The sequence below is a fragment of the Ciona robusta genome, chromosome 12, assembly GCF_009617815.1.
Source record: "Ciona robusta chromosome 12, ASM961781v2".
Lineage (NCBI taxonomy): Eukaryota > Metazoa > Chordata > Ascidiacea > Phlebobranchia > Cionidae > Ciona > Ciona robusta.
Window position 1 is genome coordinate 6222066 of NC_143246.1, and position 20988 is coordinate 6243053.

Consider the following 20988-nt stretch of genomic DNA (forward strand, 5'->3'; position numbering starts at 1 on the left):
AACATCTCATGTAGTCAGCAGATATTCCCATTTAATGTAGAACATTGATTCCTTTCAAATGCAAATATTACCCAAGAATTGAAAAATATTTTGCTGCCAACTCCAGACACAGGTATATTAAACCAAGACCACAAAGCAACTCAATTATGGAATTATAAAAGCATTGTCTAAAATAAAAAATTGTGGTGTACCGGATAGAAGAATTTTGGTTTATTTTGACATTAAGGTTTATTTTCACATTAAAATACAGAGAAATGTAAAGCAGAAGCGATTCATTTGATAATCACAAATTTAACCAACAAACAAAATTATTGAATTTATAAATTCCAAAACTTATTACAATTCTGTTTCTGCGTAAGCATAAATAATACCCATGATACAGCACACCGGATACTACAATAAATTAAAAGCGAAAGACGAGAATATATAAAACAGTGATTTAAAGTAAATCATAAAAGAAATCTAATCCTTGTCCAAGCTCCCAAATAGCAAGTCCTGTACCAAGTTTCTTTGCTAGTTCAACGCGGGAGGATATTGACTGCGTTCAAATATCATTATTGTTTAAATTATATATTTCATATTATATATCTTTATAAATTCCATTACTATTGCATAAATGTTATTTATCCTCATGTGTTAGGGATAAAAAGAGTTATACCATAGGTGCCACGCTGCAAAACTTTGTAGGTGATTGTGTTTTCTGCTCTTCTGACAATTTGTTTACTAATTTCCAAAAGCACAGAACAAATTTGCTTCAGACACTTGAATAAAACTCTGCCATCTTACCAGTAATGTAGGGTAAGCTATTATAGCTTGTTGATTGTTGGGTAGGTCCTGTGCAACAAAATGTTCTTTCGATTCTTTATTCCAAATCACCTTGGACGGGAACTCTTGCAATGTCTTTACAAACCTTTAGGTAACAGAATGAATTTACAGCCAAGAATTGACTATAAGGTACAAGCACATGTTTTCTTGGACCACATAATTACAATATATATAGGAATTGTTTTATTATTTGTTATTTTACACTCTAGTCTACCTTATACCGTACAAAATGTTGTAAAAACCTAAGTACCCGTTTAATAAACACTACAATTAAATCCCTTTGTAGATTGATACGTCATGTGTTATTGTACAGGACAATTGTATACTAAAGCCACATACACACCAAACAAATTTTAGTCATAGCATACTTATACGAGATTTAAAAACATAAAAAACTTACTGGGTTCCAAGAATTGGTTCCGTGCCCCCTGATGTGTAACCATAGCCATAAAAATTTAGACCCAACAATATTTTTGTGCGATACTTTGCCTCTGGGTCCAATTTCTTCACACATTTTTCCATCCACTCAATGGGAGCATTTGGCCCAGTTTTTCCGAGGCCGACAGAATAATCGTAGGTCATTAAACTAAAAGCATCCACAAGAGGGACTAGTTTTTCAAAATGTTTTCGAGAAATGGAGGTGGAGGCGGCTTCAGATCTAAAAACAATTTACAAACAATTAATAAAAAATGATGAAAAAAATTACCAGCTAATACTGGTTAAAAAGATAAAAGTTCTAAATCTAAGTACATAACTTTTAGTTTTAATTTAAAAATAAAACAAAAAAGTAATGTAAAAAAATGTAAAAATATGTATATATATACACATATATAAATATCTTACCAACAAATACAACAAAAATATTACAATTTTGGAAAATTTAAAAGATAGGCTACCAACAAATAAAATTGTAACACTATTATATGGTTCTTTGGTTCATGTACTTACTCCAAATTGTTTGGTGGTGGAATCACGAACACGATTGTTAAATCACGATCACGGAATGCTCCGCTCATGTGAGACATCACATGAATTATTTCACTAAAAAATGTTTACAAAATGTAAGTGAAATCGGTGGTGGCATTGTTAAAATACACTTATAGTTCTATAAATTGCACTCATAATAAATAATGTGATAAATGCAAAATACTTTGGCTCTGCTTGTAGTATGGTCACACCAAACAGCTAGGTAAAACCTGCTTAACCATCAAACTGCCAAAACACACAATGTCACTCCAGTAAGTTGGGTGTCATTGTCATGTCACACCATACACCCCAACATTGTGGATATAATTTAGGAAAACTTACTTGCTTTTCTGTGCGGGTTTTTGCATCCATAGTTCAATTACTGCACCATCCATGTTATTGTTCATGAGCACATTAACCATCTCAGCTGCCATGGCTTCTATTTCAGTCTCGCTGCTGAACAGTGATTTGTAATCAGAGAGTGACCATTGATCGAACAACACTCGTGGTACTGTGGGAAAGTGGAGACAGTGAGTATAACAATATACATACAGAATTACAACAACATACACAAAGAGTATACACGGTACAGCAACATACACAGAGAGTACAACAATATACATACAGTATAACATAAAGATATAGGATTACTAGGTATAAATAAAGTGTTTGACTTTACTGGAGGTACAAAAGAGTGTAAGATTCTCTATATGAAATCTACATCAGAAAAAATATAATATTATTTATATTGTTATTTAACTGAAAGTGGAAAAACCTTTAAATATATACAATACTGTATAAATGTTAAATTCAACTTACATATTTGGGCATCAGGATTTGTCTTTCTTACATCTTTCACCCAACCTAGTGTGGAAAAACAAAAATATAAATATATATTTTCCACGCAACAGCGTATGTTTGAAATGGGTGTCTGATTTTGTGCACCCCATGCCAACTTACAACTTATGGGTGCTCTATAAATTGATAATGTAGTACTAGAGAACTCAACTGACTGAATTAAAAGTACAATCTACATTATACGAAGTATGAACTCAACATTATTTCTTTATCAAACTTTTATTTTTTGGGCAACGACAATTGTTTACAATTCAGGTGTTCTGTTTTTATACACCTCATTTCTACATACAAGTTCCCACATATGTAACTTATTTATCATGAAGTGTCAACAACAGCTGTTATAACATGGGTGTTCTGTTCATAAACCTTGTGCCCTCTTACCAGTTACCAAGTATGTATCATGTACCTTTATCAATATCATGCGCGCCAGTAACTTGATATTTTCCTTTTGCTTTCCGTCGAATTTGAAGCCACACTGGACTTATCATGGAGAACTTGGCAAATGTCTTTGCAACGTCGTAGCCATGTGAATTCCACTAGAAAAAATAATAATAAAATGAGTCTTTATAACAAACTTATGTTTCATTAAATTAAACTGTAACATTTTAAATGTATTTAAATTGATATTTTTTAACAAAAATTAATATTTAATACATATATCTAATATGGGGCCCACATCTGGATTTTAACAATAATGTTAAGACACAAAAACCTGTAGGGTATTTAAACTGTACAAACCGGAGTCACGTATCCAAGAACATTTCCTGCGTTAAAGTTTCTTGTATTCTTCTCAGTTTCACAATATTTTGCATGGTTTTCAACGATGTCAGAAAGTTTGATATTTTCTGATATCAAGCCACGATCCGCCACATTGGTTTTTGATAATTTTACCTTCAAATAAAATACAGGTGTCCATACATCCATAGAAAAATATGAAAATGCTTAAAGTTTCAATTTAAACATCACACGCCATGCCCATACATATGCCACAATTATCTCTACTTTCAAGAGTTTTAGATTAAAAATTAAAACTTTCAATATCAGTAAAAAGGGTTTCATTTTTTCGTCCCAAACATTTGAAATAAAGACATTTGTGTTCTACACATGGACTGTAATGTTTGTATTGAAATAAACAAAAATTCATGTTTTATACTGTACCTATTTTGGCCAAATTTACCACATAAAATTAAACTCTGGGGCATAGCAGTGTCAGGGTTCTTTAACAGACTCAAAGCTGCGTGCTTGGGTTTGTGTGGTCCACTATTCATATTGGTTATACCTGGACATTAAAACTTACGGTAAATTATTTACCTTTAAATTTTAGTGGCTACTACATGCCGGATTTCTTTGGTTACCTTGACTAGAATACTTGTTTACATGGCATTCTATGAACAAGTGATTTTATTTTATTCTATGAACAAGTAAAACTTTGCTTAGGGCAAAGATGAACAAGTGAGTGCTTTGTTAAAGAAAATTTCATACGGATAGTTGGCTAAATAACCATTCAATGCAAATTTATATGGCTGTCTGAATCACCGAAATTTCTCAATATAAATATATATATAAATCATTTCGTAATTTCAAAAGATATTCCAGACCTTGTTATCTTTTTCTTTTTTTGATTTCTTCTTTTTAGTTTGAGATAAAGTCGCTGACGCATAATACAATGAAACAATAACAGAAACAAACAGACAGAGTTTAATCAGCTTATGCATGGTGACCTATCACCTAGAAATGTTACCAACAGCCGAGAAACTTTACAAGGTGGAAATTTAACAATATTTTCAAAATATAAGCAATTAGTTTACATTAGAACTATGTCTAGCATTGAAAATGTACTCAAAAGCAATCCATACTAACAAGTAGGTGTTATAGTATTACTGGTAATACAACAGCAACACAACCAAGTTAAATAACAGCAGTTGTGAGGAAAAAATAACAAGTTTGATTTAAAATTTAGCACTTTTGCTTAATGTACAGTTGTGTGAAGGCATGTAGAGAGTTCATGATGTGTTGAACTAAAAGCTGACAAAAGGCAGTGAGAGTCGTGTGTTTAGTTGGAGTTTATTCTGCCTCCTCTTCATCTTCGATCTTTGGAGCAAGGAAGTACTTGATGTGTCCCATGTCCTCTATCTTGTACTCTACCACAAGAGGGATATCGTTGGACATTGAGAGACATACGGCACCAGAGAGAGGAGTAGCTTTGGTGAAAAGGTTGAGATACTTGATCGCAAAGGTGAGTTGAACTGGCTCGGTCATCTCGATCGTGACTTGGTCATCTTCCTTTTCTGCTGGGCTGTTTTGCGAAAGCTTGATCGTACCGCTTCCAAGATCTCCCTTGGCTGAGAATTGAACCCCGTCCTTAGTGCATGTGATGATGACGCACTCACCAATTTGACTCAAATCACGGCAAATCCTTGCAAACTCATGGGAAGGCATCTTGATGGTACAGCTATACTCCTGGTCAGGAATCCCAAGCTGCTCACAGTCTATGTCCATCAGCTTCATGTCATAGTTGGAAATTTTTTCACCCTTCGGGGATTCGAAGACCATTTCCAGCAGATCAGCGGTGTCATCCGCTCTAAGAGTGATCACGTCTTCATTTCCAGCGCATCGCAAAATCTTCGACATGCTTGTCATGTTGATGCCCATGGCGAGGTTTCGGTCGCATCGGTATTTCTCGAAGCCGTCAGCGCGCAGAGTAAGTTGCACAAGGGAGACGTGGGAGCTGTCCATGGCTTGTAAGCTCAATCCAGATGACGTGCAATCCCATGACGCCTCGTTCACGATGTCTTTCAACGCTTCTTGGACTTTTTTTAGCAGACTTCCTTGGACAAGACGTGCTTCAAACATTTTGGGTGAACTTTGGGGAATAATTACAAAAACACCTGAAGAAAACTATAAAGGAACATATATTACAAAACATGGATTAAATTTAAACGGCAACAACACAAATGTTGGGACAATAAAGGTAATATAGAAAGACAAATTTTAAATTTTTTTACTGTGTAAGTCTCAATACACATCTTATCAAATTGTTTTATGAGTATTACATTTATTGTTATTGGTTAATTTACTCAATTTAGATAAAATAACATTCAAAGTTTTTATTTCCAAAAACTATAGCCGCGCAAACTATAATCTTTCCCACCGTAAATCTCTAATGTTTGTTTAAATATACGTAACATAAATATACCTGGCTACATTAAGTTTATATTTACCAATCCCTATATATTTTACACAACAATATACAACGCCAGCCTAAGTTTTACTGCAAGCTGTTAAACAAAGCTAAAGATTTCCTTTCGTTGTGAAATTGGCGGGTTCTTATTTGGCGGGAAAGTCCGCGCGTATCGAAATCTTAAAATAGATACACTGTAGGTTTAATTGAAATTCGAGTAGATTTGAAATGTTTTTTTTTAATCTACTAAAACCAATGCCTTTTAGTTTTAACTTTTAATTTAATGAATTCAAAAAAAAACAAAACAATAATTGCAACACATTTGCAAAAAAAAATTAGTTTAACATACGCATTGCACGAAGATTTTTTTATTCCTGATAAATTACATGTTTCTGTGTAAATAGTGGCAAATATCAAAAAGCAAAAAAAATGTTATACAGCAACAGTGGAAATGTTAAAATGCAACAGTACATTTAGCGAAAAGAGACAAATAAAATACTGGCTAGTGCATAATAAAATATAAAAACAGTTGATATTTTAAACATCAATATGGCATGACACAAATACTCTGCGGATTGTAAGACCGTTGTCGTGTAATGATCATCTAAAAACTAATATTGATATGTGTATGAATTGTTCGTAAAAGTAAACAGTTTGGAGCGATTGCCCCTACTTGCTCAAGGACACATACACCCACAACGGTAGCAGTGCCAAACTTGAACCTGAAACCTCTTCGCTAGAGGTAGGTGTACTAACCCCTATGCAACTTGCGTTTATTTTCACAATGAATCCACTGACACACTATCATCTTGAATGTCTCTTCTCTGAAATGGAGATCCTGACCTTGAAGTGTCGCTGCCCTGCTCTGTGAGGTCACCTAGTGATTTCGACAATCCGTTTCTTTCAGGCGACAAAGGTGGCTTCTGATGTTTCATCCTTTCATTGATAAATGAAGTTCTCATGCTTGTGTTACGGCGTGGTTTGCGAGGTTTCATTGATGGGGACATAGGGTTCGCACTACAAAAGTTCAAACCAATTAAAATACCAAGAATTACACAAAACTCATTTCATTTCGGTGAAACCCCTAGTTTAAAACTAAAATTCTAAAATGCAAAGCATATGAACACTTACTTTGATGAATATAATTTATTTAAATTACAATTTGTTCGAAAAAATAACAAAAGTTCAAACCTAAATCCTCCACCTTACTCTTACCTATTGTTGGTCATATCTGTTGTTTCCACCCTAATTTCATCCATAGAAGAATGGACATTGTAAGCTTGGTTGGATAAATTCTGGTTCAAAAGAATAGAACTATGTTTTCGAAGTGGCTTTCTTGGTTTTGGATTCGGCACAGTCCCAGGATCATCTTTTTCCTTTGAAAAATAGATTTTTTATTTGGGGTATCTACCATCTAGTTAGGCACATAAAAGCTTTAGATTCATATACATTTTTCTTTAATTTAAAAAAAAAACATTGTTGGGTTTTAAAATATATATGCAATTTAAGCATGTATGATACCCACACCCTTAAACTCTTCCGAAAAATCTATTTTAAAAATTGTGAATAACCAATGATGCAAAAGTAAGTTGAACAGCTGTATACACATATGGTGGCTATGTAAGACGCCATATCTAATGCAAAAATGTACATACCATTTTCTTAAATAACACTTACATTAGTTGGTATAGCTGAATGAACTGGTGACAAAATGTCACCTTCACTGTGTGCTCTCCTATAAAGATAACTGTTCCCATTAGAATCCTGAAAGAGAAGATTTAATTCAACGAAACCAGAATATAATGAACATGCTTATACAGTATGGTGTATGTTTAAGACTTGCGATGCTTTGGTATTTAATCTTTACAAGTTAAACTACTATGGTGTTACTTCTGCTACCCAGATAACGTAATGTTGAACATTTGACTCCTCCGGTATAATAAACGCTAGTTTTAGTCCAACACGATGTCTGTCACTTGGCAAAAATATTCTGATAAAGTCTTGCTGAATGAGGGACGAAATGGTGGAATAAATTTAAAGCATTTATACTAGAGGAGCCCAAAGAAGTCTTTAATAAATAAGTTTAAATACCAACTTCATAATTGTGTGCGAGTTCTCCAGATTCAAGTTTACGACTCAGTTTTCTTTCACGTTTCTCTCTCAATCTTTCAGCACGTCTATAATAACAAGGAATACCCTTATTTATGTAGGGTTGGATTGTTCCAGTATGGGAATTTTACTGAAGTGAATAGTCAGGGTTAATTTTACTTTTAACTATCTTTAAGTCAGTAGTAGGCAGTAACAGATATTGAACGGAATTAAGTGTCTCTCCAAAAACGGAATTAGGTGTCTTGTAACACATGGTAAAATATATGGTCATTCAGTGTCTTCTTGTATTTACTGTCTATAAACAAGCATCTTATACATGAACACAATACCTAACAGATGGTCTAGGTCGTAACGGAACTATTTGTTTTGGGCTGCCATCTTCTTGCTGTTGCTTTGAACCAGTACTTTGTGATCTATGTATCCCATTGTCCAGTGTTGCCGATTTTTTTGCGGGCAGTGTTGTCATGGAGTAATTGTTTCGAATCGAGCCACGGTTCATGTTTTCAGACAATGATTTTAAACTTTTGCTTCTCTGTACTTTGACGGAAAATTCTTTTTCATCTTTAAGTGGAACCTTGTACGGGGTGACAGGAGGTGTAATGTTTGATATTTGGGTTTGGAAATCACTCAAGTCCAGGTTTGAATCGTATTTCTTATGTGAATCCTCAACTAAAAAAAAAGTTTCAACTATTTTTGGAAGGAGAAGAGAATAGGGGGAAAGACAATTTTTAATTTAAGTAAACTTTCTTTTTTTAACAAATTTACTGCTGTTTTACATCAATTATATTAACTAAGGTTACATATTAGTTTAGATTACATGTATAATTTACGAAAATAAGACAGAAGAAAAATACTTGGAAGAAAGAGAAAGGAACACAAAATAGAAAAAATATTGGGGTAAAACAGTAAAAAAAGAGTTTTTGAAACAGTGGTATTTTTCAATTAAAAATGTAATACATTGCTTAGAAAGACAGGTACTTACCAAATCCATTTCGAGTGAGCTGCTTTCGAATTTTCTTTCGAGCAAATAATTTTACACAGAGCAAAATGCAGATGATGAAGATGAATAAACATAAACCAGCCAGTGCTGTGGTAAAACAAGATTCGTTATGAAATAAAACTTTTTATATTTATTAAGCTCTTTAATTCAAGTGTGATTTTATTTGTAAGTTCAAATTTTTTTATTAATCCAAAATTGCAATGATAATATTTGATAGGTATGAGGTTTTATTTGTTAATTAAATATATATATTTATCAATCTAAAACTGCAAGTATATCATTCAAACTCTAATCTCCAAATAATCCTTACCAATAATTAAGTAAAATGACAAAGGACTTGGTATAATAGATGCCCCAAGTAAGGCTGTTGCTGCTGTTGTCGTTGCATTTGCTTCAATGCATAAACTTAACTTGGTTTGGAATGATTCATTTCCTACGAAGACATCCTTAAGTATTTATAGAGTAAAATTACGTCATAGGTTTAATGTAAGGTCCCATAGTATAATATCCTTGTAAGTATATTCTAGTAGTTATAAATAAACTATGTGTGGGGGTTAAGAGTACATTGCTGGACAAACTTGGGGAAAAGAAACTTTTTGTTGCAATTATTTACTATATAACATATAGTTTATAAACAATTACTAAAAAGTTTATAATTTTTTTATTTGTCTTTTAGTTTAAGAAATAAAAAGTAACACAAACAGACTGAAGTTAATGGAAAAATTTACAGTTTTAAATATGTTATTAGAATAGAAAAAGTGTTTCAATGCAATAATGAATGTGACTTATACTACATCTAACAAACCCTTTAAAACAAAACTAATTTAAGTGCTCTTTTAAAAAATATAATTTTAACATAATCTTCTTGTTCAAACATTATAAAAATTGTTAAAATATGTCACTCATTGGTGTCACAAACCATCACATCCAATATAGGGCTGTCCTTTATAAACACAGCTTCTTGTCCATGATCGGACATTTGCCAAGCAGTGACCGCTAGTTGACCACTGACTCCACGCAGGACAAGAGTGGGTGTTACACGACTGAAATGTTGTCTCATTTCCTCTGTACAGTGAGCCTGACGCAAAGGAAATACATTCATAGACGTGATGACGCATATTGATTAAGCAGGGTTAAAATAACATTTCAAGATATTGTTTCTATTTAGCATCATTGATGAATATTAATTGCAATAGTAATAAAAAACCACCGACTTTTTTTTAAATATTTAACTTTTGCTTTGATTTGAACATTTGTCATACTGACTGTGACAGTTTAACATGTTGGTTGTTCTAGATAAAAATAATCAATCAGGATTTTGTTTCTATTTTATTATTGTATATTAATTACAACTGTAAACCTTACAAAACACCGCGGATTTGTTAATGAATATGTAATTTTTGCAAAAATGTAAGTAATGTTAGAGTTAAACAAAACAAACCAACCTTTAAAGCCAGCACAGATCGGTGCTTTGGTGCATGACCTTATTTGCATTGCGTTTCCCCCACCACACGAGGTGCTACATTCACTGGCATTTCTCCAACTAGACCAGGACAAACACTAGGGTGCAAAATCAAGATATGTAGGTTTACAAGACTATAAATATAAATGAAACGAAGTTACATATGTGGTAACTCTTAAGCGGGCACGAGGTGAATAAAACAAAAGACCCGTGTTATAAAAATTGTGAAAAAATGGATTAACGTGGTGTTGACTTTACACAGCATTAACAAAAATCACCAGGCCCAAAAGTTACGACCCTACTCTAAAGGAATTTAGTCTAGTGATGTGGTCAACCTTTTGCAACTCTATTAAAAATCTTAAAAAGTATTGTAATGATGCATAACATGTAGTGGATGTGTGACATTTGTATTTAATGCTTGTTTGAGATTTTCAAACCAGGACCAGACATTTATTTTTGTGCAAACTGTAATCTAAAAATAAAACACAAAAAAATCATTGAATATCAACACAGTCCCTTTAGTGTTGCATATTATTCATTGGACAAAAAATAATTTACACTTACAGTACTGTTACAACGCTCTTTTAGAATTTTTCTTTGAAATCCGTAACTATCTGGACAGGCAGAACTTGCAATGCCATTCTTCATACAAGAAATTGATAATTTCCTCACTCCTCGTGTATCGCATTCTGTGTTGCACTAAATATGATAAAATATATTGGGTTTTTATACAGTATGGTATATGGTTAAGACTAGAAATGCTGTGGCATACCATTTTTTACCTACTATTTTAATATTCTGTTACTACATGTGTAAAAGTGTAATGTAATATACATGTTATGCAGAGAAAGCAGAAGAGACAAAAAGAGTCTACTTTGCTATCCTAATTATTAACAAACTGCATGTCATGTTGTATAAACCGTTTTATTTTTACATGCGTTAAAAGACTGTTGTTTCAATGTGATAAAACTTTTTTTAAGAGTGTGGTAAAACAACTGTCATTTTAACATCTATATTTTCACTCCTGTGCATAAATATGACATCTGTCAAAGTAATAAAAGAAGTAAAATATTTTACAGTTAAAACTCACCAGTGTTTTATTAGCCACCCATGTACCTGTGCATAATGATGGTGTATTACATGGTGATACAGTTTGTAGCAAACATGATATATTTGTTGAGCATCGATAAATTACTGTTTTACTGGAGTTGTAACACGAGGGTGCGCAGTCGGTCAGTGTCTGTTTAATAAACATTATAATTAAAATTCTAAAATAAATGTTTTAAAATTAATTTTATAAAACGCTCTTAAAATAAACTTTTTATAATTAAATGAAAAATGATGTCAGAGTGTATTTAGATTATGCTGGATTAGAGAATTAATGACTGGCTTTAAGCTAAAACAACACTAGAATACCGCTCAGGAAAGCGTGATAGTTATTTTAAGCTGATTATATAGTGTTTAGTTGGAGAAACTTAACAGATGGCAATAAATTTAAAAACTTTGTGTCTTCTTGTCATGAAGTATCAAAACTATCTGGTTTTACATACACTTAGGAACAAAAATAAGAGGTTTTAAAACACACATAGAACAAAATTTAAGTTAACAAATTCCGTAATATAGAACGCACTTGTAAAAACTCCCACGTTCCGTTGCATGATTGACAGTTATACATCTTTTCCTCTCTGCTATCGTTACCATGGCGACACAGCATTGGGGGAATGGTGAGATCTTCAGGCTCAATGCAAACCCGAATCCTTTGGTAGCAATTCATCATTCCCATGCAAGCGTTCCATGGCGACCAGTGTGATATTATATCACTTGTACAAGGGTGATATGATAGGAATACAAACAGACACACAAGTTTAATTGACAATTTCATTTTAATCCTTTCTGTTAGTTGTATCTGCTTGTTTTGAGACTTGCTTCTTATACTTTAAATTAAAATTTAGCTGAAATAGTATCATTTTATTATTATTGAAATATTATATTCTGCATGTTACAGTAAATTTTGTTTTATTACCTGATAATTTCATATGAACTGCAACATTAACGTCAATCTTTTCTTTCTCTATCTATAAATCTTTCAACTATCTTGATAATTTTACTATTTCTCAAGGAACTAACCTAATGAACCTAACCTACTTTTGTTGTTGTTTACAGTTAATGATCTAACTCATATTAAGGCAGTTTCCTGATAAAAAAACTCTCAACTAAATGCAACATGACTGACACTTCCCTCAAAGCAGACCTCAGATTACTTCTTACACATCATCACTATATGAGTGGTTTGCATTCATTTAAATTCTTGATCTGAATCACCCACTATGATGTCATAGAACTTCCTATTCACAAATCCCATATATGTCAATTCACGTTTAAAATAGAAACGAAATCGGACAGACGTAACAGGTGTTTTATGAGACGTGGTTTATTACTTAAATTAGTTACGCTTACACAAATAGGGAATTGAAGCAATACTTATTGGGTGTTACAAGTAGAATAAATATATTTCTGAATTAGAAAAAGAAAGGACAATTTTATATCTAAAGTAATATTGGAAAAGGTATAAGAATTAAGAAATTATTTGTTCATGTTTTCTTAGTGCTACTTTTATTTGCTTTAAAATGCAACTAGATTTAAAATTGCAACTTTAGGTCATTTAAATCTGAAATGTTTAGGCTGTTTTTTAAATAAACTATGTTTCACTATTACATTCAGGAAATTTAGAAAATGTAATTTTGTTAAATAATAAAAAACTAAATTAAAAACGTTTCTATACAAATATGTTACCTGTCGGTACCTTACTTTAAATTATTTCAACACTAAGCCAATAAGAAAAAGAAATTGCTTATAACATTGCAGTTAGCAGAATAGGAAATTGTGAAAACTTTAAATACATAAATAGACTGTTTTAGTGAAATTTGTGCACGCAAATTTACAGTTAGTATACAGTATGCAATGCCAGTGGTTCAGAGAGTTTTCAGTGATAAAAAATAGATTTTTTGCTAATTTTTAATACAAATATAACAGCCTTTAAATATGACATAATATTTTGTCAGATTTTTGTCCTACTTGTATAGCCTGTTATGCTTGCAAAAAAACTTTATTATATTTTTGGTCTTAGAAGTATCCAACATTAGGTTTTAGTCACTTGGCAAAAATCTTTTTAAATAATATAGAAATAACCACAGTGGTAATTTGAACTTGGAAGATTTAAAACACAGTGGGATTATTGTTAAACCATTAGGTAAATATGTAGTAACACTTAACAATTAAATATCAAACGGAAGCTTGAAAAACACCTGTCTATTGCTTAATTTAAGAAACATATTCAAAATAGTGTACGCTTTGTTCAATTCTTGGATATTTTTGGAAAAAATAAACTGCTGTTTGCAAATATATATTGGAAACAAAAAAGCTTCAACATTAGTTGTACCTTGGGATGGGAAGACCAATACAGATGGTTGAAAATTTGTTCAAATGTCGTGTCTGACTGCCTGTTAAAGTAAGGAGACAGATTTTAGAATAACTTATAATTTAAAAAACAATCAAAACATGTTTTATAAAGTTGAGAAAGTAATTTAACCACAACTTTAAATAATATTAAAAAAAGGTAGAAAAAAACATGTTTGAAAAACCCTTTGTGTTCCTGGATAGGGAGGGGTATGTATAGGTATCGTGTTGCAAACATTAATGAAACAATAGCTATTGTTACATAACAAATACAAACAAAGAAGCGTGTCATTGAACAATGAGAGAAAAATTTGCTAAATCATTTTATCGAGGTATGAAACACCCGAGACAGACACTCATTATGCCAATTTTAATTTAAAAGATTTTAATTAGGAATCTAGCAGCTAATTATTTAAAAAAAATTATACTTTATTCGATAGGAAAAAAAACTTGTAAACTAAATCCTATGTATGTTTTATATTATTTATTCTAAACATTACTTTTCCATATGTTTTTTAATGATAAGTTGTTTTAATATTGGTCATTTTTCCGTTAATTCTAATTTTTACAAGCTGCGTAATTAACAAAATCTGTTTTATGTCGGTTGAACAGGTAAAAAAGTATATTTTTAATAAGCTTGAAGACTGAAATGTTATTAAACGATGTAAAATAACAAAAATCTTGCTTTGACCTTTTAACCTGTTTGATGTTTTAATCAGATTTAAAACTTGGGTTCCAAAAGAGACATAAACTTAACAAAGGGGTCAATTATGAGATAACAATCAGCGCCATTGTTGGGTAATCGATTAACGATAGAAAGGAATTCTAGAAGCGATGGAAGTCGTAACAGACAAGCGACGAGTCTGATAAGTCAACAACACCAAGCTATTTATAGCTTGCTATGAATGGACGACTTGTTTTGTCCATCGGCCGCTTGGTTTAACTCGACGACCGATTTTGATCGGAAAAACAACATTCAACATTAAAGGGTTTTGTCCCCATACAAGTTTTGTTTGTAGGAATAAAAAAACTGTGTTGTCATGGTGGACATTGTGATGTCATTGAATTAGTTTAGTAAAGGTTTGTTTTTAAATTTAAGGTATTTATCATTTATTTTATATTTTATTCTAAAAATCAAAAATAATTCAACAACAATAAACTTAATTTTTGTAATTTGTTTTAGACTCAATTTAAGCCAAAATCTACACCAAGAAACTGAGATACAGAGCCCAAACAAACATGTAAAACATCTGCTTACAAAACAAAACAACAACACAATAAAACACGCATACAACTTACCAGGTTAAGACAACATGTTTGAAAGCAAAGGTGGATTCTGCGGGCCCCAGAAATACAGGGGGTTGGTGTCGGTCTCCTCAAACATGAGTTGAAACCTAAGTTGTAATGCGTCAGTTTCCGTTAACGCAGAGGAGTTGCGACGACTCTCGTTTTTCGGCGAGTTTAAATTCGACATTAGTTTCTGTAGATATGGGTGTATGATTTTAAATTTGAATGAAATCTGGAGGATATTGTTAAATACAGTTACACTTATAGTTGTCAAACATGGGCAACCTTAATGATTAATGTGGTAAATGCAATATACTTTGGCTCTGCTTGTTTGTATGGCCACACCAAACAGCTGGGTAAAACATTTTTGTATTTTGACTTTTAAGGTGCTAAAACATAAGTTAAAACAATTTATTTGAATATTAATTAATAAAAAAACAAATACTTCAAAGGTTTTCATGTAGAAATGTAATATGATCCTGTTATTCAAACACAGCTAAAACAATAGATACTTATCAATAGAAAGAGACAAATACAGTTTATTTTGTAATAAATATTTACAGTAGCCAAGGTGAACTTTATTTGCTTGTATTAAATATTGGTTCAATAAAACACTGCCTTAGCTAACATTGTGGGGGAATGGAACAAATGGCAAAACAAATATAATATCACGGTTACGTCATTAGTGTGTTTAGTTAGAATACAAAATTATATCAATGTATTTATAAGCATAAATGAAATTTCATGTAGTTTATTTTGAACTGTCATCTTTCTTAAATCTTATAGTAATGGCTATAAGTCTGTTATTTTAAAACTATGTATAGAAAGGTTAAATTTGCCTTATGATATATTTTGAAACTTAAAAAAGGAATGAAACCCATTTTTAATATATATATATATCAATATATGTATATATAACACTTGACCATTTCTGCTATGCCAGAATTGGCTCAATACCCAATAGCTAGAATCACTTAAATAAACATTACCTTTAGGTTTTTCTGCTGTTCGCGTAAGATAACTTTCATGTCAAAGTTTTGACCCGATGCTTTCCTAGTTGTTTCATTCATCGGGAAAGTTAGAATGAAATCTCCAACCCTGGTTCTTGGCCATGGGGTGGTTTTAGATGTCTGGGTGGGAGCTGTACTGGAGATGCTATATGGAGACTCTGTGAACATAGTTCAGACTTTATTTTAGGAAAATCATGAAAAAGTGCTTTTTTTGAAAGTGCTTAAAACTAGTAAAAATATTTTAACACAAAATGCACGAACATGGCAAAAAATATTTAATTTATACCAAAGTATTATATAACTTATATCCATACATCTTTTGCTACAAAAAAATACAAGATTTAAACTACTTTTATTAAATAAATCAACTTACTATAATTGCCAATGTTCACTCTTTGTCTGTTCCTATGAGATGTAGAAACCCCAGATTTTTGGGAGGAATCACTCCGTGTTGGACTCCTTATCTTCCTGGACACAGGAGCGGAATTAAGAGCCTTTTTCCTTTTCGTCATTTTAGGAGAATCGGATCTCGATAAAATTGGTTGGTGAAGTTCGGAAAATCGTTTTTGTATCGGAGCTTTTGTGTTTTCAGACGATAATAACTCTGTAATCGTCGAGAGTTGTCGTGGCGACGATGTTGGGGTTTTGAGCGACATTTTGTCACTAGGTGGGGTTAGTTTCAATGAGGTTCGCTTCTGTTTCGGTCGGACAGAATTCGGCGGCCGAGTTTTTAACTTGGCCACCGGGGTGTGCTCTTCTGTGTTATCGGGTTGATTGGAATGGTCAACCGACGAGACACTAGAGGTCACACTACTGGAACTGAGGTTTCGGGGAAACCCATTATGACTTGATAATAGCAGATCTGAGGAAATATATTAAATGTTAGTTGCATGAAACATATTTTCTGGTCAGTTTTAATACAAACATGACAGCCTATATGTATAATACGATTATTTTTAATATCAAACTTCTGAAATAAATTAAAACCACCTGTGTAACACCAACTTTTATGTAAAATATCTGCGCTAAAAAATGCTGACTTACAGTCAGATTCTGATGACTTAGCATGAATCAGCGGCAGTGTAGGAGAAGTTCCCAATCTCTCATCTTTATTTTTTCCAGAATTTTCTCGCTTTTTCCGGCTTTCTCCTGTCAAGTTCCCCCCTAAGTGGTAGGAACGATGCAGATCAGGCTCGTAAATGTCGGGGCCTCCGTATAAACTTCTTCTCGCACTAGGTGTCGGGCTTGGGCAGTCACGGAAAGTTGAACCCCCGTGTTCGGCGTCTGAACCTTAATACACACAAGACACAAATTTTGTATTTTTTTTATATATATACCTTGTAAAAAAACGTTAGTTAAAAAGTATGTTTGATGCACACAACATATGTTGAACTTATAATAGAAGGTATTATGGTCTATTCTATTCGGGTAAGGTCCTACGGCATGGAACGGCCAGAGAGCCCACAAAGTAAACAACTTACAGGTTATGACTTTATATTATTAAAAAATACCTTTAAAGTTAAGAAGGTCAATTAAATCATTGAGCATCGATCGCTTTGCGATGAAATCTGCTTGACAGTCCATGCTTAATGCCGGGCTAAAGTTGACCTGTGGTTTTAAAAGGATAAGCTTATGTAAACTTATTAAGGAGGTAAAATATACAACCTACACCCTGCACACATTAACCACATAATGTGTGAAACATGTGTTACAGTTTAAGCCAAAACACCTTTTAACTTTCCGTATTTATCAATATCTCAAGTAACAGCATAATGTTAGAGCAAGGGTGACTTCATATATTTTAGTTTATACCTAACACGATTTTTAGCCACTGTTAGCTGTCTTTTTAGAAAAAGCAGAGCCATAGTAACTAAGGAGGTTCCATACGTTTGACAACTTTGACAACTTGTAAATGGACAGCCATGGAACCAGAGACAATTTGTAAAAATACAGATTTGTAAAAATTACACGTCTAAATAAGAACACCTTACCATACTCTTAAATTATATAACAAAAGTGTAATCACATTTTACCAAGCCACTCCAGATTATGACAAAAATTTAAAAAAACAATTTCCCTACACAAAATAACAGACTTAGACTTTAACAAAATCTCGAAACATTTTGCTCCCATAAAATAAACACCAACCTCCAACAACCAGGGCTTCATCTGATCATCGATTAAAACATCGAATCCAAAAACTTCGAAGCAATTTCTGCACTTAGGAACAGTGGGGGCTTGCGTGGCGAGTGTTAGAGTCACCAAGTTGTTTATTCGTTGCCACAATAATGATTCATCCACTCCGTCCAACTGGCGTAAGTAACTACGCAGCTGGTGGATTATATCAACATTAGGTTAATGGTTGGTTATTGAAGTTAGGGGGGTACTAGGTTCAAGATTCACATTGGTCAGTGGAAATATGAATATTTATACTGAATAAGAACCAGAATTATTATTTTTTTTCTATTTTATGTGGGTGAGGTCTTACAGCATGGCAAGCCATGGGAACAGAGACAATTTGTAAAAATACAGATTTGTAAAAATTACACGTCTAAATAAGAACACCTTACCATACTCTTAAATTATATACCAATACATAGCCACACTTATCCGAAACACAGTATTTTCACCTGTGATAATGTCCATTTGCAACCTGGTCCAACTCTCTCTTTATCAGTTGAATATGAAGGTCCGTATTTATTAATGGAAGTATTTGTGAGGTGCGAGAAAATATTGCTTAACTGATTCAAGTCAAACTTGTCAGTTCCAAACCTCACAATTCCCTCCTGGTGAGTTAGAGATTGTTGTATTATGTGTTGAATACACAAGCCAACTATGTGTGTATTGTGTATGTATGGTATATGAATACAACACACTGGAATAAAGGTATACGAATATTTGAACATATGGTCACGAATTTTAGTTTTTGTTTATTAATAATAGTAAATTCTGTCGGTAAATAGTAAATACCACTTTACAAGATAATCATGTATGGATAAATAACCTTAACCTAATATATATCTATAAATATATGATTATCACTTGTTTTGGAATGGCCATATAAAATGTAGAATTTGCCAACCTGTAAAAGGAAATTGCCCACAAAAAAAGTAATATTAATTTGTAAACTATAAATAAACGTAAAAAGATACTTTAACAGCCTACAGCCCCACACAAAATAGAAACAACCTTTATTATGTAAAAACAAAACCTTTAAACCTCTTCACTGGTTAGTGCTAATTTGCCAAACTTATTTTTTCACATAAAAATACACTGTGAATTCCTATTTTTCCACAGAAAATAAATGTACCGTTTATTCATACTTTTTCACATAAATAAAACACTTTTAAATCCAAACACACACATTATATTCTATTCCTAAATACCTGGTACATATAGATTGTCAATGGTTGAAAGCTTGGCACACAAACATAGATTCTGAGATCGAATTTATATCCAGATATCAGTAAAGGATTTGTGATATAACGTTGAACAATCACAGAGCAATCGTACGTCAATGATTTCAAGTCATGAAACACAAATATACCACGACCGCGAGATAAATCAACAGGTTTACAAATCCAGTATAAATTCTGTATGAAAATATAACGGTAAATAATATATAAAATTAAAATGGTAAAAAAATAAACAAAATAAAATTATAATGGAAAAAAAACTGGCAATAAATCTGGCAATAAAAATTTTACCTAGATATTTTTAAAAACTTTTTAGCTTTGTTTAAAAAACGATGCAATTTGTATTCTTACTTTTTTTCCTTGTTTTTGGGCTTCTTTTCCATAATCTGATACAAACTTTGTGTATTCATTGGGCAGAATATACGCCGGTGGGTGGAAACTGAAGTTGTGGACACCATGGACACATCTGGTGATAAAGTAATTTAAGTTGAGCTCGTGCTCGCTTATGAGTTACCACATGTGTAACTTATACGGCTAAAATTTCTACACCCCAAATTTCATGCACAGTACATACTGTATAAAACAAATGTATTCAATCTTATGAAACATGGGGTAATCTTTTGAAAACCTATGATTAATAAAATGAAATTTTGTCACATTACGTCATTCTTTATCAAAAATTTACCTCATTCTTCTTAAATTCCGAACAAGAGAATCTTTCCTTGTGATCGCATCGGTTCGAGGAAAATGATTCAACCTCTGCCATGGAGCAACTTCCTCGTGTTCCGACTTCCTGAACCTCTGTGTTTTCCACCAGAGGTTCCAGGACGCAGCGTCTTGCGTCTCATCATATTCGTTCCAACCTCTTTCGAGCAAAATCTGAAAATTGGCGCTTTTTTAACATAACTTAATCCACATACATGGCACACTAATTGCTAAAAAGTTAGGTTTTGGCGTGGAGGGTATATTTTTAACATTTTTAAGCGAATTCTTGCTGATTATTTACGACCTTTGCAACGAATTTCTTAAATTAGAAAAGTTGTGCATATTACGTGACGAAAGTTACGGTTACCTGTTTTAAGACCTCAGGAACATGCTCTGAAGTTCGGAACACCAAGCCGTCTTCTTCGTTGTATAGTACCATGCCTCAGAGAAAAAACATGTCCTATATTACTAGCTATAGTGCTCGCCGAAACATCAGCTGATGGTCGAAAAAGCTTCGGAAATTATTTCCTAACAACACAAACAAAGTAAAGGGGGAATCACCTAAGTCACGACCTGCTGAAGCGCGAAAAAAATATTTTATTTGTAAATGTTTGGGGACAAAGAAACGAAATGATATTTTTACCGCAATTAATTAAATATATGACAAGATTGATACAAAAACGTATTTCCTTTTTATCTAAAAGAAATGAGGA

The 20988-nt window shown here is 32.7% G+C and overlaps 4 protein-coding genes across 4 annotated transcripts; all 4 read right to left on the bottom strand.

Annotated features, from left to right (window-relative positions):
- Window positions 1-188: 188 nt before the first annotated feature.
- Window positions 189-4386, bottom strand: LOC149727229 (chitinase domain-containing protein 1-like). Its single transcript, XM_089889874.1, has 9 exons — window positions 4248-4386; window positions 3388-3540; window positions 3056-3185; window positions 2611-2655; window positions 2134-2302; window positions 1774-1866; window positions 1226-1483; window positions 787-910; window positions 189-538 (listed from the first exon to the last, which is right to left on the bottom strand). Exons 1-9 carry the CDS (start codon window positions 4362-4364, stop codon window positions 440-442), a joined length of 1188 nt encoding a protein of 395 aa, XP_089746000.1. The 5' UTR covers window positions 4365-4386; the 3' UTR covers window positions 189-439.
- LOC149727230 (DNA sliding clamp PCNA-like) lies at window positions 4378-5926 on the bottom strand. Its single transcript, XM_089889879.1, has one exon. The coding sequence runs from the start codon at window positions 5500-5502 to the stop codon at window positions 4714-4716; it is 789 nt and encodes a 262-aa protein (XP_089746005.1). The 5' UTR covers window positions 5503-5926; the 3' UTR covers window positions 4378-4713.
- Window positions 5927-6090: 164 nt separating this feature from the next.
- Window positions 6091-12666, bottom strand: LOC149727231 (uncharacterized). Its single transcript, XM_089889872.1, has 12 exons — window positions 12032-12666; window positions 11492-11641; window positions 10966-11100; window positions 10385-10499; window positions 9859-10017; window positions 9250-9372; window positions 8922-9026; window positions 8269-8608; window positions 7926-8007; window positions 7508-7594; window positions 7046-7206; window positions 6091-6847 (listed from the first exon to the last, which is right to left on the bottom strand). The coding sequence occupies exons 1-12, from the start codon at window positions 12281-12283 to the stop codon at window positions 6610-6612; spliced, it is 1947 nt and encodes a 648-aa protein (XP_089745998.1). The 5' UTR covers window positions 12284-12666; the 3' UTR covers window positions 6091-6609.
- A 150-nt stretch (window positions 12667-12816) lies between these two features.
- LOC149727232 (tubulin polyglutamylase TTLL5-like) lies at window positions 12817-20836 on the bottom strand. Its single transcript, XM_089889871.1, has 12 exons — window positions 20643-20836; window positions 20256-20449; window positions 19922-20036; window positions 19541-19747; window positions 18785-18940; window positions 18303-18485; window positions 17666-17762; window positions 17199-17444; window positions 16528-17016; window positions 16134-16312; window positions 15157-15337; window positions 12817-13901 (listed from the first exon to the last, which is right to left on the bottom strand). Exons 1-11 carry the CDS (start codon window positions 20712-20714, stop codon window positions 15161-15163), a joined length of 2115 nt encoding a protein of 704 aa, XP_089745997.1. The 5' UTR covers window positions 20715-20836; the 3' UTR covers window positions 12817-13901; window positions 15157-15160.
- Window positions 20837-20988: the final 152 nt, after the last annotated feature.